Source organism: Echinops telfairi, unplaced genomic scaffold (genome assembly GCF_000313985.2).
Source record: "Echinops telfairi isolate 266 unplaced genomic scaffold, ASM31398v2 ScPeMD7_5868;HRSCAF=6743_0, whole genome shotgun sequence".
In the NCBI taxonomy this organism is placed as follows: domain Eukaryota; kingdom Metazoa; phylum Chordata; class Mammalia; order Afrosoricida; family Tenrecidae; genus Echinops; species Echinops telfairi.
Genome location: NW_022109767.1, coordinates 13,282,941 through 13,302,388, shown reverse-complemented (window position 1 = coordinate 13,302,388; position 19,448 = coordinate 13,282,941). Strand labels below are relative to the sequence as shown.

The window sequence follows — 19,448 nt, the reverse complement described above, 5'->3', positions numbered from 1 at the left end:
AAAAAAAAAAAAGGAAACAATACTGATGTTTCCATTGAATTCAAGTTCACTGATAGAAGTCTAGGTTAAATACTTTGTCTGAGTAGCAATGCCAGAAGGGTAGGGGTAAGATGAGGAGAGAAACGGAGGAAAGGGGAACCTATCACAATGATGGACACATCACTACCCCCCACCCCTTAGGGGGACGAACAACAGAAACTGTGGGAGAAGGGAGACAGTGGTTGATGTAAGATATGAAAACGATAATTTATAATTTATGAAGGGGTCATGAGGGTGGGAGGGAGGGAAAAAAGAGGAGCTGATACCAAGAGCACAAATAGAAAGTAAATGTTTAGGAAATAATAATGGCAACATATGTATACATATGCTTGATAAAATTGATGTATGAATTGTTATAAGAGCTGTAAGAGCCCCCCAAAAATGATCTTTTAATAAAAAACAAAACAAAAAATATATTGTCTGAAAACGTCCTTCCAGAATACTGCTTAATTGCAAGCCTTGTTTTTGTTCTCTAAGAACTGTAAAACCCACTATTAACTTCTTTGACTGTCTTTCATTAAATGATGCTGGATTTAAGAAATGGCAACATCTGGTTGAAAGTAGGTCTTTCTTAGGCTGAAAACAGAAGTGGTAGTTTGACTAGCCTAATCTTCCAGTACAGCCATACTTAACCATCTTTTAAAGATTACAAGAAATGTATATGGAAATACAAGCACATTGTACCACCTCCCTTTTAAATACCACTGCCTTAAATATAGCTTTCACAAATGTTAGCCTGTTTTATAAGGCCCCAAGTAGTCCAGCCTCATTCCACTTCACACCTTCATTTTCAAAATCCATCTCTTCCCTCACCACAACCTGCCCACGACGAATTCCCTGACTTTTCAAGTCTGTTTCTTTCCCTGATCTCATGGTGTTAGCAGTCTTCCTTGATGCTTTTTCGTGCCTGCTTTTCTTGATGAACTGGTGTCATCCTTGTAACCTTGGTGCCCCCATCATTCCCTCAGGACTTTCTGCTCTGATCCCAGATTGGGTTAGGTTAGATTTCTTCTCATAGTTCTGACTCCTATTTTCACAACTGTAATCATAGATTAATTATGAAACAAACTATTTTGTGTCTGCATACATCCCTCATTCGACTTTAAGGTTGACAGCAGTAGAAACTATGCAATTCTTATGTACTGTGCTATTTTCAATGTCTAGAATAATATCAGGCATACATAATAGATGCCTGGTCAATGTTTTTGTTGAAAGAATAAACAAATGGATACTTTTTTGAATGTTCATCTTTGGAATTTTCAGAGGAACATCTCATTCTAATGTTATGCACCCATGGAGTTTGGTTTCTCTCCTTCACCCACAATCTGGGGACAATGACAACATTCTCTGGGTCACGTGAGTGACGAGTCACATAAAATACTTGTATGACTTGTTTTCAAGGTTTAAAAAAACAATCCCAAACCATCAAATATTGGAAAACAAAACTTCACTTCATTCCAGACAAAATCCAACCAACTTAAATGGTATGGTGTGATATGAAGATTTAAACATTTATTTTATTTAAAAGTATATCATTTATTCAACCAATACACATATTCCTATAGTTCTTATTAGCATGACAGTCTTTTAATACCAGCTAATATCACACACTTTACCCAAAGAGAAGCAATTCCAGCAATCATATTAAAGGTGAATTACTGAAATGTTTGACCAAATACAGCTGGTTAGTTTTTAAGTTGATAATTTTACATGGCCTGTGAATGATGTTATAAATATCCAAATAAGCCTTGGCAAGCAAAAGGTTCCCCACTCCTCTTTTAGATATATGTTTTAGATAAAATTTGCAAAAAAGCACTTTCACAAGTTATGAAATTCCTACCCCTTGAAGCCCTTCAGTATATGATTATCACTGAAGCTAATGTGGCTTTCTTCCTTGAAGGCTGTCACATTTCCACTAGAATGTCAATGCTCTTTCCGGCTTGACCCTCTTCCCTGACTTAGTTGGAGAACAAATTAGCACCTACTACAGAGGAAATCTTCCTGATACAAAACTCTGACCTGCAACAACCAACGTTTTGAATAGCTTTTTGCCAGGGGGCTAACAGCTCTATTTGCATCGAAGGGTCTAACATTTCACACACTCTCATTTACATTTCTTCCACTGTTCTTGTCTTAACTCAAGTGGAGCTAAAACCAAATAGTTTCTTTGTCCTCTTACCCTAAGACAGGTCATTCTAAGGACAAGAAAGTGAAAAATACATTGCAACAGCTTTCAGACTCATGGATACCAATGCCTTGCTTTGCTCACAGCCCCCTTCTCTTGCTATCACTCCATGCACAATAAAACAAAAGTGTGAATCCACAAGCTGGTTGGGGAGTAGGTGTCCAACACATATATAACTCAGCAAGAAAAAGTACTTTTCACGACATCAAATATTTCTCCATCGTGACTGACCTGCATACTTCTAAATGATCAGACCCAACATCGTAGATGGTAGGAGACTTCTGACAAAATGCCTGACCGGAGCACTGTGCCGTCCACAGGAGGGCCAGCGCCGTGAACTTCTAAGACTTCAGGGCTGGAATCACTCTCTGGACAGCTGCTCTCGATGGTTTCATTTTGCCTGAGACTAAGAAAGAATTGAGGCTCTCCTGCAAGAAATCTACCTTTGTTTCCTTCGTGGATTCTTGAGACTCTCGGAATCTCAAAGGATCCTCTGGGCAGGGGCAAACTTTCTTGGTGCCTTGTGGCTTTTCCTCCTCGTTGGCGTAGAGAGCAGCTCTCCTATTGGATCTGCGCCTGTGGCTTTCTGTCTTTGGCCCTCAAGTCACCAAGTTCAACTCTGCTGGGCATGGAAGTCCTTTCCAAGTTCCCACAAGGCTTATTATTATTATTTATTCTCCTTCTTCGTGAAAGTCTGAATTTAACCTGGCCTCTTCTTTTAGCCTGAATCCATTGACTCTCATCTGTGGAAGATGAATCTGAAGAAGTGGTGAGAAGTTCACTCCATCCGGGGCTAGATAGTTGAGGGTGAACGTCCTTTCTTCGCCCTTTCCTTTGTTGAGCCGCATGCTCGATCTCTCTGAGGCCTTTCTTTGCCTCTAGCCCTCTGTGTTAATGGCTTCTCACAGGCCCCCTTCCTCGTGCGGCTCAGCTCCATGACAGGGGTGCAGGGCTCAAGTACCTCCTCCGACATGTCATGCAAGATGGCAGATCTGGCCCAACCAGCAGGTGGAGGAGGAGAACGGGAAAGGAGAGGAACGCAATGGAAGCACAACGAGAGAGAAAGATAAAGATGACAGCACGGATGAGATGCAGACACCAAAGGAAACCGGAGAGAATGAAGTAAAGGAGACACACGGAGCCAGGACAAACTGTCTGAGAGCTGCACAGTCTTTGACGACAAATCAGGAACACAAAACGGGCCTCAAAGAAAGGTTGAACAGGTCATCTGCTCAGCACTTACCTGCAGATGTCCTGAGTGGATGGACAGACAGACAACCTCGACTGGCTTCGGGGAGCGGCTCCTGAGGTGGGACTGCTGGCCTGGAGAAACAAGTTAGATACTTTGGCATCTTGGTTTAGGTAGTACATAGTCGAGATCTTGCTTTTTTTCCACATATTTAGAAAGTTACAACAAATGTGGCTGCCAGTCATGTTGCTCATAACTCAGCTCACAGAATACAGGAAGTTAAGAAGGTTCAGTTTGCAAAAATAAAACTTATTTGAGGAACTTGGAACAGCTGAGAGGCTGTACCACTTTGTTATTGCTTCATTTGTGAGAGAGAAAGATGATTTTACATTTTCAATTCTACTTACTGTAAACATTTGAGGGGAATGGTTCGATTGGTCTCAAGACAAAAAGGGTAGCACCTGAGAGTTTTAGGTCACAAGGATGTTAATGGTCTGGAGATATTGGTGATGATTTTGGAATAAAAAATACTGATAATGATCTGGTAATAATCAAACAGCCAGTGATCCTGTCTGGAGTTCACATTAATTCATATCAAAATTATGCATGATAACATTTGAAAATATTTTGTAATATTAAAAAGTCTATAGCTATGGCTATTATTATTTTCTATTGAATAAATAAAATGTATGTATCGCAGTATTATTGACCTTTATATCTTTTAACTCTGTCACCATCTTGAGGCTAAGGGGAAAAAAATGAAGCAAAACCGTTCTGGCAAATTGATTGATTTTATTCAGACTGACCCCATAGGTCAGAATAGGACACCATAGGAGCTCTAAGAGTGTAATCTTTACAGATGCAGATTACTATACTGCTCTCCCCAGAAGTGGGTGCTGGGTTTGAACAGCTGACCATTGATTTAACAGCCACATATTTAACCACTGCACCACTAAGACTCCTTGAGGCTGAGAGAACATGAAATAAGTAAGATTATTCATGCAAGGTTCAGTACATTTCAATAAACCCCTACCTTCAATGAAATCATCTTCATTCTATTTTACTCTAACCTTTTGTGTTGAATATAGGTAAAGATGACGTTAATAAAAAAAAACTAGAATATATTCACAGGGTTTACTATGTGCTAAACATTTGCTAAGCCTGAATCTATTATGCCTTAAATTCCTATAACAATTTGGCAAAAGATCTAGATAAGAAAAAACAGAAAAAAGTAATTTGGCAAGTGGAAAATAATAATAAGTAATACTTTTCAGTAACTATTACATGCCACTCACTCTTCTAAGCATTTAAAATTATATGGATTATTAATGCAAGTAACTTATTTGGTAAATACAATTAAAAATCAATATCAGTGCTTTCATGTTTTAGGTGAAGAAACTGAGAAACAGAGGCTGCTTCTCATAGTAGATGGTAGAACAGAGACTTGGACCAACAATTAACTCCCATCTCTGTTCTCTTATCACAGCAGGCAATGCAGCTTCTGCTTCACAGAGGAGGAAACCACCGGCGTCCTGGCTCCAGATCCAGGCCTTCTGATTGTACAAATGAACCATGCCAGCTAGTCACCAAGGCTACAACCGGAAGTCTACCGCAAATGTTAAAATTATTATACAACTTCCAATACAGAGTTGTACAATTGTCAGATTGAGAGGTAAGAAAGAGAGGTAAATTCTAACTCCGGAAGTCCGTAAAATATTCAAGAGGAGGAGTGGTGCACTGGATAATGGGCTCCCCCAAATGTTCATACAGTCCTTAGGACCAACAAATGATTCATTTGCTCAAATGACAAAAGTTTGGAGGTTCGAGTCCACTCAGAGGTGCCTCTAAAGAAAAGTCTGGTTGGTCTCCAATCCCACTCTGGGACTTTCACTGTTTACTATGTTATATTGATCTATTGTCAACTGTGCTCATGGGACAGTGTTTGTTTGTTTTTGATTTTGAACAAAGCTTTAATTAATTAATCAATACTAAACACTGTAGCTTTTCAAAATTTTTTTTTGGTTGGGGAGTTTCTTTATTAAAAGATCATTTTATTAGGGGCCCTTACAACTCTTATTACAATCCATGCATAAATTCTATCAGGAACATCTGTACATATGTTGCCATCATTCTTTTCCAGATATTTACTTTCTATTGAGCCCATGGTATCAGCTCCTCTTTTGTCCCCCTCCCTGCCCCCACCCTTGTGACCCCTCGATTGATTATAAATGAATATTATTTTCATACCTCACACCTACTGCTGTCTCCCTTCACCCATGGTTTCTGTTGCTCTTCCCACTGGAGGGGTGTGTGTGGTTATGTGTTGATCATTATGATTGGTTCTCCCTTCCTCTCCTCCTCCCTACCCCTTTCCTAGTATCGCTATTCCCATTACTGTTCCTGGGTTCCATAAGTCGTGAGCTCTATCTCTTATTTATACCTGTGTACATGCTCCAGTCTAGTCTGAAGTGAGAAGCAGCACTGGGCTCATGATAATAGGGGGTGAGGAAGCCTCAGGAACCAGAGGAATATTGTGTTTCAAGGGTGCTTTAATGCACCCTGGTTGACTCATCCCTTCCCTGTGAGCCCTCTGTGAGGGGGTGTTCCATTGTCTACAGATGGACTTTGGGTATCTCTGCTCCAACCCTCCTTGTTTTCAACAATGCTTTATTATGGTTTGCTTGTATGAGTCTTTTGATACCCGTTATCCAGTCCCAATGACACCTCAGGATCACACAGACTGGTGTGCTTCTTCCATGTGGGCTTGTTTTACTTCAAGCCTTTAGGACCCCAGATGCTATATCCTTTAATAGCCAGGCACCATCAGCTTTCTTCATCACATTTGCTTATGCACCTATTTTGTCTTCAGCGATTGTGCTGAAAAGTGAGCATCACAGAATGATAGTTTGTTAGAACAAAGCGTTCTTGTATTGAGGGAGGGTATCAACAGATATCCATTACCTTGGTGTATTGCTATATAAATATATGTACATAGACCAATCCCTCTATTAATGGATTAATGTATTTACATATTTACAGATATGCTTATACCAGTATCCATAGTTTTGCTTCCTAGATCATTCCTGTTTCCTTTTACCTTCCTTCTGTCCCACCATCACAATTGCCCTACTTCTGCCTCATAGTACTTCCTCTCAGCTAGAATGCTGTTCCAACACCCCCAGGATCTCTGTATCTTCCTTGTTGATATGAATTCCCTAGCTGTTCCCCTGCTATGGCGTTGTTTACTCACCACACCCTTCCCCTGCCCTCTTCTCCCTCCAGGGACCGTTGGTCCCATTGCTTTCTCCTTGAGCTTACTTCCCATGCCTGTCTTAAGTAAGTAGGCAAACCAACAATGGCGTAGACCAAACAAAAAGAAAACAAAAGATTGAAAAAAATAAAAGGGGGCGGTGGTGGTGGGGGAACATACATAAGTCCAGGTCTGTCATCTGACTTTTATGATTACCTCCCCATTGGTCCTGTGGGAATTCCAGGAGCTGCTCCACCTAGCCTGAAGTCTATTTTTTTTTTTTGGGGGGGTGTGTCTCTTTAGGGGATCTGTGGCTTTGCTTTGCTCCAGTTGTTGATCTGCTATGTTCTCTTCTTGATTTGCACCCCGCTGCAGGGGTAATGGTGGGGGTGGTGTTCAGACCACACTACCTCCCATGTGTCCCCCGTATCATCCTCTGTCTCACTGTGCTCCAGTAAGGGGACAACATGTCATGCACGGTGTTGGCCCTGCAGTCCTCTCTGTGTCTGAGCAGCTCTGGCAGGGACGTCGTCCTCCAGGCTTGGTGAGCCACTATGGGGTGCAGACCGACTGCCCCTTTCTCCTCTTCCTTCTCGGTTTGCTTCCGTGTGGGTGCGGTATGCCAGCCCGTCACCACACCTGTAGGCTTAGTGTCGTTTTCTGTTGCACATACTGCTAGGGAGAGGGCTAGGTTGGTTCTGGTTGGGTCCAGCCTTGTAGTGCAATCTTTTCATGTGTTCCTCCTTGTGCTTGGTGATGCTGCCCTCATGGTTTGGTGTGCCGTGGTGGGGTCTATAGGCACACTCCCAGTTTCAGGGGAGTCATGTACTTGGCCTTTTGAGACTGGCTGACTTCACTTAGCATAATTTCCTCCAACTCTTCCCCTGAAACTATGTGATCATCAGCGCTTCTTAGTGATGCGTAGTACCAATGGAGCAGTCTTTTTACAGTTCTCATGTCTGCTTGAAAGCTGTGTATACCGGCAAACTCTTGGACACCATTATCAGCTAATGCCCTGCCTCATTTGCATGCAGGCCTCTGTAGTTGTCTGGTCCTTATCCCACTAATGGATGTTCCCTTTATTTAAAAATAGTGGCAATAAAATAAAGAAAAGCCCAGTGATCTACGTCAGAAAAAAACCAGCCCTAGAAAACCCTGCGACGCACTCTTCTACTCTGACACTTCTAGGGTGGCCTTGAGTCGTAGATGACTTGAAGTTAACTGATAAAGATGTTCACTTATTAATCCCTGGACCCTGTGAAGACGTTACTGTACATGCTAAAGGGACTTTACAGACGTAAGGATTGTGAGGTAAGGAAATTATTCTGGATTGTCTAAAATCAGGCTAATGCAACCACAAATGGATTTTATAAGAGGAAGGCAGCAGAGAGATGGTCAGAGAGGAGATGTTATGTTGCCGGCTTTGAAGATGAATTAAGGGTACTTGAGTCAAGAAATTCAGGTGGCATCTATAAACTGGAATAGACAAGGAAATAGAATTGTCCCCAAACCTCAGTAGGAATTTACCCCTGCTTACACCTTGATTTTTAGTTTAGTGAAACCATGTCAGATTCCTCACCTCCAAAAGATGAGATAATGTTTTCATGTTGTTGACTACTAAATCCGTGGCAATTTTTTACAGCAACCATAGAAAACTGTTGTAGGAGGTAACACTTAACATGGCTTAAAAGGTAAACAGGAAATAGTAAGTAAGTGATTAAAACTATTCCAGTGTGCCTAGATGAAGGATGCTACCCGCGACACACTCGGATACCCGTCCATACAGCTACAAGTGTCCCATGTACACTTTCCTGAGCATTATCCACTAAACCATGAACACTGTGTATTGTTTCATCTCCAAACTCGATTAATTTACTGAACATCTCTATAAAAATTCACACACACACACACACACACACACACACACACACACACAACAAACCCACTGTCATTGAGCTGACTCTGACTCATAAGAAACCTATGTGGAGTTTCAGAGCCTGTAAATCTGTGCAGAAGCACACAGCCTCATTTTTTTCTCATGGAGAAGCTGGTGTGTTTTAACTATTAATCTTGCAGTTAGCAGTCCAATAACTAAGGCACAGTGCCACCAGTCTCTCTCTTTCATACACACACACACACACACACACACACACTATTGATTTATATCAATTAACTTTGCATTTATGGAGCATACAAATAGCTAATCTTTATGAAATATGAGAATTTCTTCTCTCTAAGTAAACAGCAAGTTTCGGCGCAGCTCATATTCTGTGTGCTTCCAATGTGGCAATCAGGCAGCTCTGAGCACAGTAGGCGCTGAATAAAGGACATCTTTGACGTGACTGCTAACTCTCCTTTTTGAAATAGTAATGTAGTTCCAAAATGGACCTAATATTTTTGATGTTATATTAATAAGTGGATGTTATCATTGTTGCGAATTACACTGTCTTGAGCATCAAAAGAGATATCTATGGCTGTTTAATGATATTTCATAGCCAATCGGGCTACATAAGCAAAAATATTATAAGTACCCATAATCATAAGAGGACAAATTCTACAATCTCAAGGTCTGAGCAAATATATGTTTCTACACGGGAAACGTTTTTATTAATGAACAATGCAGGACATTAAAAACATGCAAGATTTCATTGAGACTTTTTGGTCCATCAAGACACTGAATCAAGTGGTTTTCAGGACGACAACCATTACATGTTCTGAACAGAGCAGAACTCATTCCTTCTTGCCATAACTATCTTTAAATAGCTTATGTCCCATGACAGTTTATACATGGTCAGTTCTGGCAAGCTATTGCCGTCGATGCTGCTGATGTCCATCTGCAACACAAACTGCTTCTCCCATCAGGGCTTCTGCCTGACAGGAGAGTGCCTTTATAAAGTGACACAGAAGCACAAAAATGTGGGGTGATTAACACCCCTGAAGACACTCTGTGGACTGGAGTCAGCGCAGAGTTGCCCCAACTTCTTCATCTGCAGAGGGACAATGCTGAAGTGACCCTCGGGCTTTTCTCAGAGGCCTGAGCAGCATACCAGCCCACGTGTGTCAGCTCGGGTACACATACTTTACTGACTTGCCATCATTCTCTTTCTTACTTGTTATTCCTTAGATCACCTCCCTGATAAATTACCTATTTTCAAATAAGATAGCACCTGGACTAAGACGGAGACTTATTGGACCCACAGACCGTTATTATGCAAATCCATTGGAATAAAATAACTCCTATGTTGGGTCACTTTGATTCACCTTTTCTACAAAGTTGAATTAGATGTATGGTGTAATAGATACTATACTGGGTTGTGGGGATAAATAGACAATACCAGGAAGGAACTCCCTGATTAGGGGAGTAGATATATAAGCAAACAGGAACTTTTAATCTAACCGAGTTGACCCTTTGGTTGTGAGTGTGGGCTTTTAAAAATACAACCTGGAGGGTGGGGGGAAGGTGGGGTAGAAAGGGGGAACCGATTACAAGGATCAACATATAACATCCTCCGTGGGGGATGGACAACAGAAAAGTGGGAGAAAGGAGACGTCGGATAATGTAAGATATGACAAAATAACAATTTATGATAAAGTATCAAAGGTTCGTGAGGGGGAGTGGGGGAGGGAGGGGGAAAATGAGGAGCTGATATTAAGGGCTCAAGTAGAAGGCAAATGCTTTGAGAATGATGATGGCAACAAATGTACAGATGTGCTTGACACAATGGATGCATGTATGGATTGTGAGAAGAATGGTGTGAGCCCCCAATAAAATGATTAAAAAAAAATACAATCTGATAGAGCTGAACAGATGGATCCAAAGGGCAGCTGAAGAAGACAATTATATTAAAATATACAAAAACCTTGAGATATAAAGTCAAAAGGGAAGAAATGCTCAGAATTTATCAAGCTGAAGGGATTGAAGAAATAAGTCAAGTCTTGGGTTGCAATAGTGAAAGATTTTATGGCTAAAACACTGAATAATGCAGGAAGCATCAAAAGAAAAGAGAAGGAATACACACAGTCATGCTACAAAATAAAATTAGTTGATATTTAACTATCTTAAGAGGTAGAATATGATCAAGAATGAATTGTACTGAAGAACACAGTCCAAACCACACTGAGATCATTGGGTTAAAACAAGACCCCAGGGTTTGAGGGAATGTCAACAGAAACGGAGGCACTCTCCTGTCTGTGCCAAAGACTTCAAAGGCTGCTTCTTGGCCAACAGACTGGCAGAAATCCCACGTGTGCCCATTTCAAAGAAAAGTAGTTGAACAAAATGTGAAAAACTTGAAAAATATCTCTGATGGCACATGCAATAGAATTTTGTGGAAGATAATTTTAAAATGGTTGCAGCAGCACTTCTACAGGGAGCGGGCAGAAATTCAAACATGGATTCAAATTGACGTGGAATGAGAATATCATCATTACTGATGTCAGATGGATCTTGGTAAAAAATGAAGCATACCAGAAAGATGTTTACTTCTGTTTTATTGATTATGCAGACATTTGGTTGTGTGGATTCTAAGAAATTATGAATAATAGTTTGTAGAACAGAATTCCAGAAAATTAATTGTACTCATGAGGAAACTGTGCATCGACTAAGGGGGGGTTGTTTAAACAGGACAAATGACTAATATATGGTTTAAAATCGGGAAAGGTGTGTATCCTTCAACCATACACAGTCAATCTGCATGCTGAGCAAATAACCCGGGCAGTTAGACACCACAAAGAGGAAGGTGGCATCAGGTCGTAAGAAGGCTTATTAATAATCTGTGAAGCACAGCTGACACAGTTTGCTTGCTGCAAATGAAGCGAACTTGAAGTACTTACTAATGAGTATCGGGGATTATAGTTTTCTGTATGGATTGTACCTTAAAAAAGTGCTTACAACAAATAATCAAAAGAATGACAATCCTTTTCTATTGAGTTGATTCTGATATAGAGACCCTATAGGATGGAGTGGAACTGCCCCATCAGGTTTCCAAGGTTATACAGTTTTACTGATGAAGACTGGCTCATCTTTTTCCAGCAGAGTGCCATACGTATTAGAATCACCAGCATTTTGGCTAGCAGCATAGCACTGTTGCCACTGTTCCACCAGGGATCCTCTAACATCAGGATAAATGGAATCTATTGAAGTTGCTAAGGATTTCATTTTACTTGGGCCCACAATCAGTGTCCTTGGAAATATCAGCCAAACAACAACACAAAAATCCAATGACTTATTGAATTGTGCAGCTCTTCAGACAAAGACCACTTCCGAGTGTTAAAAGCAAATATACCATTTTGAGGACTGTGATAGTTAAGATTTTATATCTCCTTGGCTGGGCCAGGGTTCTCAGTTTGACAGGCATGACCCAGTAATCTCCCATGATGCAATCAGTATTAACACCTTATTACTTCGGTAATAAGACCTCCCATAATAAGACCTTCAACAGCAGTCAAACAACTGAAGGGATGTTTCCTTGGGAAGGTGGCCTGCTTCCATAAATAAGCGGACACAATCCGAAGGCACATTTGCTTTTGCTGGGTCTAGATCCTGCATCTGGTTCATTAACCTCCAGTTCTTTGGACTTCAGCTAATGACCTGTCATATTGTCTATTGATCTTGGGAGGCACTGGTGGCCTGCTGACTTGCTTATCTTGAATTATTTTGCCTCTGCAGCCATAAGCCTGCCATCCTTTTGCTGAACTTGGGTTTAACAGCCTCTTCAGTTTATTAATCAGGAGAAGCCTCTTTCTTAACATCTAACCCATGAGCTTGCTATGTGCCCAAACTAGGAACTTGCCCACTTTTCCAACTGTGTGAGCCATTTTCTTGATGTGAAACTCACACAATATGAACATACATACACTGATTTTGCATCTCTAGAGAACTGAGTCTTTGACAAGGGTGAAGGTGCACTGACTTAAGTCATAATTTTTTTCAGTTGCCTCATATACATTTGAAAGCTAATTGGTGCCTTTAAATTATGATGCTGTAAAATAGCTAAATCAACTATGGACCACCAGAACAATAAAAAAATCTGTTCTGAAAGGAGTATGGCCAGAAACCTTGGATGATAAGTCTTCATCTCATGAACTTGGATATTACTGGGAGGTGACCAATCCTTGCAGAAGGGAGTCATGGTTGGTCAGCAAAAAAGAAGAAAAACCTCAATGAGATGGATTTACAAAAGGGCTGACACTATGGGTTCAAAGATGATTGTGAAGATAATGAAGAACTTGGCAGGCCTTTGTTCTGCTGTATCTCGTCTCACTTGCTGTCACAGCCAACTTGCAAATACCAAACAGCAATCACAACGTACCCTGGTATGTCCCAGTAGTGTGTGTGTTGGCGAAGAGCACTTAATGTTGAGTGCAGTGGGGATTCGACGTAATCCAGCTGGAGAAGAAGACACGAGCTCTAAGAGGGAGTTCGAGTAAATTAAGGCAGGGAGAAGTATGTGCAAAAGCCATGGGGAGAGAGGATATTTACTATTATGGGAGCTATTAGAAGTGTTGTAATGGCTAATGGAGAGCAAGATAGGAAATGATGGAAAATAAATATAAAGGTAAGAGGAAGTAGGGTTTATATTATATCCTTACCAAGTGTTGAAATGTAACATGAATCTCCATGAATTAGATGAATATCTGAGGCCAAGGAAGAGACGCATATCTGATACTACCTGGAAATACATGTAGAATATAAGGACATTGCCTTTAGATCAGTAGTAAAAGCTAGGTTATTGAATGACTAGCATTGGGAAAAAATGACTAGCCATCTTTAAAAGGTAAAGCTAAAACCCTACCTTATTGCTTGGACTAAAATAATATTTTAAATAAGTAAATATGTTACTCTGATAGATTACACCACAAAAGTATGCCGAAGCTCACTGCCATAGGTTCTGACGCATAGCAACCATGCAGGACCGAGTAGAACTGCTCCTGTAAATCTTACGGGAGTAGGAAGCCTCATCCTTTTTACAGTGAGTGACGGGCTGGTGGTTTCAAACAGCTAACTGTACAATTAGCAAGCAGCCCAACCCACTATGCCACCAGGTTTTCTACAGTACGAGAATGAATGATAATTAAATATGTTTGATATATTGTGTAGGGAATTTCTTATGCTGACACTAGACAAAATTTTAATATAGACAAAATGTTATAAACATAATGATTCAAAAAGAGAAGCAACCCTAGTTTATAAAGAAGACAAATACGCTCACACCCAAACCACCAGTTCCTCTAAAGTACAAAAGATCAATAATGCCGCATTTCCAAGTGTGTATGATTAAACAGCTAACTTCTCTAGTGTTCAGAGACCCCTCCCAAATGAAAAACAAAACAAAAATTTGAATTACCTCAAAGAAAAGTGAGTAAATACACAGACGGTTTACCGATAAATCCATGTATTAATTATGTTCAATATCAATAAGCAAAGAAGTACAAATTACGTTGAAAATGGTATCAATTTCATTTTTCAGGTCTGCACACTTTCGAAAGACTGCCATACCCAGTGCTGCCACAGTCGGAAAAGCAAGCACTGTGATACTTTGTTGAATTAAGTGTAAATTGGGACAACTTATCTGGAGGGCAATTAGGAAATTCTATTAAAATAGAAAATGTCTATGTCTTTGAAGTCAGAAATTCTACTCATAAGAATTAATTTTGCTAAAACACTTGCACAATTGCCCAAAGACATATTTACAAGAATGTCTACTAGAGCATTGTTTGTAATAGCCAGAAACTGGAAACAAGTCAAATGTTCATTAATTATTTACATTGAAATAATAAGCCGTTAAAAGAATGAAATGCACAACATGCCCAGGCATTCACATTCTCCCTCTCTGACACACACCTTTATAAGACTTACTTTAAGTAAAAAAAAGGCACTTTAAAGCTCATCCTTTAATTAATAATGCATTTATGATATGTACTTTTTCACCTTCTCATAGGAAATTCTGTGTTAATGTGCATGTAACGAGGAGTGCTGATAATGTCATGGAGGTGGGATTGTGGGACATGTAACCAAACTCATTGCTATTGAGTTCATTCCAACTCATGGGGACCCAAAGCAGGTTAGAACTGCCCCTTCTTGAGTTTCTGAGACTGCGACTCTGTGGGAGTAGAAAGCCCCATCTTTCTCCTGAGGAGCAGCTGGTGGTTTTGAACCGCTGACCTTGTGGATCGCAGCCCAACTTGAAACCCAGTACACCACGAGGGCTCCTATACACCTCAGTAATACTTAAAATCTTTAATTTTAAAAACAACACAAATAATACATGAGTCATGCTAATGATGATGCCATTCATGAAAGCTACTAAGAGCAAGAGTCAAGAATTTCATTTATTATTTTTTCTATCAAGCGTTTAAGGAATAAAATATTATTATTTAACCCTTTTAAGTTTTCCTTCCCCTTTCAATTAAATACAGTAATGCACATGTACAACAAAGGAAGAATACATGAATTTCTCGATCAGATCATTCATTTGTAGTGTCCAAGGATTGTATGAAGACACTCATCTTGAAACCCCTCAGTGCGGATTCAATGCTATTCCTTTGTTTAGGGAGAAGATTCACAATGGCACTCGGGTAGTGATTTTGCACTCCAATTAAATGTCAAAAATCACCTGGGAAGCTTTCTAAAATTTTCTGTGCCAGGCCTGACTCTAAAATTGCTGGGGTTGGAGCCCATGGCTAATGACTTGGTTATCATTCCCTAAAAATTTCCCAAATGACTATATTGTGTAACCAAGGTAAAGAATCCTTGCTTTAGACCAAAGGGGACACTGTCCTACTTCGGCTTTCATATTTGATTTTTTTTGAGACCACACTGAGATAATATTATTGAGAGAGAAAACCGTTTCTGAGTTCCCATTCTTACTTCTGTTTATTTAGAAGAGAACCTGCTTTTTTGAACAGCTTTAGTACAACCTTATTTTAGTAGGCCAGGTTGACTAGAGGAACAAATCCAGAGACACTGATAGATGTGCAAGAGAGAGCTTTATATCAAAGACTATTTATATATCAAGCAAACATCCCAGTCCAGTCCAGAGCAAGTCCATAAGTCCGATACTACTCCATAATTCTGATACTAATCCATAAATTCCTCCTCAGACTCCCACAGCACACACACTGATGCAGAATGCAGGAAGATCACAGGCTGGTGGGTACAAAAATCTTATAGATCCAATGGCAGTGAAGTTATCTTCAGGGTTCTGGACGCCATCAGCATGGCTCCACGTGGCTTGTGAACTGGAAGGTGAAAGCAGAGAGAGAGGGAGGTTCCCAGGACCCTCCTTCTGAGAAGGCCATACCCACAAGGAGGTACCATCAGGCTGTGACCCAATTGACAGGCTAGATTCCACTCTGTTACTCTATTTAACAAGCTGACAGGAGATTATGTAACTACCACACTTATCAACTCGAAGGCACACAATAACAACATAGAACAGGGTGATCAAATTCAAACTCACTGCCATTGAGTTGATTCCAACTCATGGCAACCCTATAGAAGACAGTGGACTGTAAACCTTTAAGGAATTGACAGACTCTTGTTTCTCCCACAGAGCAGCTGGTGGTTTTGAACTGCTGACCTTGCCAATTGCAGCCCAGTATATAGCCCACTATGCAACCAGGGCCCTTGGAGATTATGAATTAGGGTAACTCCCAGTGTATAGGCAGAATCTCTTTCTGATCACTATTGCTTGCTGCTGAAGGATGGAATAGGAAGATTAGAACAAAAGGTTAGACTCCTACGTCTTACTCCCTATTCCACATCATGGGCTGAGCATGCTTAAGGGGATGTCGTGATGAGGACATGGCTTATGGAAGACTCCCTAGGATATGCTTGGGGGTGGGGTGGGGTGGGGTGGAGGGGGGGGTAGGTGGACTGAGAGCATGGGTTTGGTCCTCCGCACCTGTATGATAGGGAAGAGACGACTGAGGTGGATGGATACTATTTTCCCTAGACTCTTGGCTTGACATGGGGCGAAGGAATTCTTGGATCTTTGTGGGTTTCTTAAGGTAACTGAAATTACTTGCCTGGGAAAGAGTCAGAGGTCACCAAGGTTAAAGTCAATGTGACTTTCTGGTTGAAAGTCACAGAAAAGACTCCCCAGCCCAAATGTCAGGCAGTGGCCTTGGAAACGGATATGAGTCAGAAAGGCTGACTCCTGCTTGACGGTCTAACAAGAAAGCTGGTCATTGGGTTCACCAGCAGGGTGCACTTTAGCAACAAGTCTGCTAAGAATCTGGACGCAGAATTGTCAACACAGAAGAAACCCAGAAAGAGTGACTATGATTGAGCTCTGAACTGATGGAAGCTAAGGCCCTTTGGGGAGAAAAAATGGAGGTCCAAGAGCACGATGAAGACTGGGATTACTTTAGAAAATCATACGGATTTTTCCTCCACGTTGTGCAAACTTTGCTGTTGCTAATATGTGCACAACAGAACGAAACCCTGCCTGGTCCTGCACCATCTTCACACCTGTCCCTACGCCTGAGCCCATTGCTGCAGCCACGGTGTCCACCCATCTCCTCGAGGGACTTTTCTTTTCTGCTGCCCCTCCACATGACCAAGCATGATGTCACTTTCCTGGGACTGGGCTCTCCAGACAATATGCCCAAAGTGTGTAAGACAAAGTCTTACCATCCTTTCCACTCAGAAACATTCTATCAGCTTGTCATACTGCACCACTGTCTGTCAGTTTGTCTAACTGGACAAACTGGTGGTTTGTGTGTCCTGTGATCCTGATAGCTCTGTCGCTGGTGTTTCAAATGCCAGCAGGGTCACCCAAGATGGACAGGCTTCAGCACAGCTTCTAGACTAAGAACAGACAACAAAGGAGGAATTGGTTGCCCACTTTGGAGGAAGTAGCCACTTATGTGTAGTTTCAAACATTGTGCAAAGTTTATATCTCTACATGCTGAGGTTCATGTGGGATTCTTAAGAAACTGCACTGCGGGCTGATTACAAAATGAAGAGAAAGACATAAACGAGCTTGCTGACTAGCCAACAGCCCTGTGTAATAAACATATGGATAAAGAAATACGCAGGACAGACATACAAAATATCAAAGAGGTGGGTTTTTTATGATTTTCCACTTGGTGTACATAACGACTTTGGAAGAAAAAACAAATCTAACTTTGGTAATTTCTACTTAGAACAAGGCTGGATTCTTTGAGCAGGGTAAAAGGAAGCTGCAACTAATGAGGTCGTCTGGCCTATCTTGAGAAAGACAGTGGGGAAGGAGGCCAACTAAGCCAGCACAGATTTTCTGTTGAAACAGACAATCGAGAACAGTAATAGGGCAATAATGATCAGCTGGAAGGGTATAGGACTGGATTTAAATTATAATTGCCACAGAAACAACTATTCTCTCCTATTGATACACATAATACCCAAGACAAGCTTTTCTTACATTGAAGACTGAGATCAGAAAATATTGCACAAGCTCTGTTTCCCGAGAAAATAAATAGGAAGCATTCTATGAAGCAGTGGACAACCTTCCTATTACACAAGCTACTTTGACAGAATCCTTTCAGGACGTCTTCCCTGGTGACTTGAATTAGTTTCCCTCAGTCAACTTCTGACTTTGTCTGAAGCGGTGATGAATAGTTCTTGTGAGATTTGAATAACTTCACAGTGACCGTCCTGTCTGATGTGAACACCACTTAGCACCCACTTTCTGCTCATGATTCCTTAAGACCCCACTCCACTTCGCCTGAAGGGGAGAAAGTTAACATCTCTAGGGGAAAAACTTAATGAAAATGGGAGCCAGGAGCCCATGGCTAATGAAATAGCCCCCTGTCTCTTAGGCGGGCCATTCCGAGATAAATCCTGGATATTTCTCAGGCATTCCATAACATTCATGTCCCTTAATATGCTTCTTTTAAATTGACTTTCCTGCTATCCTTGTCTTAGTTTGCCTGCTCCCTCTGTCTGATTCCTGGGAAACTTGTCATATATCTCACTTGTACCAACATTCTTATCTGTATTTTTCTGTAGGAGGAGCAATAATGGGGACTCTTGGTACCAGAAATAGTGATAGACCGAAGATCGATCAAACAGGACTAGGAGCAGGTTCAGATGTAATAAGAAACCCTTTGCTGAGATTAAGAGGGGTGGTGATGATTTCTAGAGAGCTATAGCTTACAATTACTGGGTTTGGTGAGTCACCAGTATTACTGGGCCCTGGTAATTATAAGGATGTAGACACAGTGGTTTTGTTAACTACACTGTAAGCCTTCATAAAAGCAAATGGCAGACCTAGTTCAGTCAACTACCAAGGACCCCCTGCAAAAACCTGGGCTCAAGTGTACCCCAAAGTGTCGGGGAAATATCATCCCAGGCAACTCTTAAGCTAACCCCAGAAAACAAATTCACCCAACCCCTCTTCTTAAGGAGAGCAATTCCTTAATTGAGACTAAAAATCATTTTTTTTTTCTTGACATAGCATTGACTTTTCTACTACCCCCTTTTCTTTGATCTGCCTTTTCCTGTCTCATTCTTCCATCTCCTTCATACCTGTTGTCTGGGGTTAATTCTCCTCTCAAGATATAAAATCATACAAAAACAAAATACTATCTGCCCGAGGCCATGGTGAGACTATGACCTTAGATCCCACAGGCATAGGGTGGGCTGTAGGATCATATAGAGGTCCCAAGGACCTGGGCTGGAGCCCCACATTTGGAAGATAGCATCCTATGCTGTTGTCCCTATACCGGCTGGTCTGGATGATTTTCCAGGATTTTGTAGTTGTACAGTGAACCCTCGCCACTTCACGCTTCGACTTCCG

General features: G+C 41.0%; 1 protein-coding gene across 1 annotated transcript in view; it reads right to left on the bottom strand.

Annotated features, from left to right (window-relative positions):
- Positions 1–19,448, bottom strand: part of MARCHF1 (membrane associated ring-CH-type finger 1) — a 431,151-nt gene that overhangs the window by 190,688 nt on the left and 221,015 nt on the right. Inside the window, 4 exon segments of the mRNA XM_045295763.1 lie at positions 2,456–2,526; positions 2,528–3,101; positions 3,103–3,216; positions 3,468–3,547. Of these exon segments, the coding sequence (XP_045151698.1) occupies positions 2,456–2,526; positions 2,528–3,101; positions 3,103–3,216; positions 3,468–3,547 (839 nt within the window).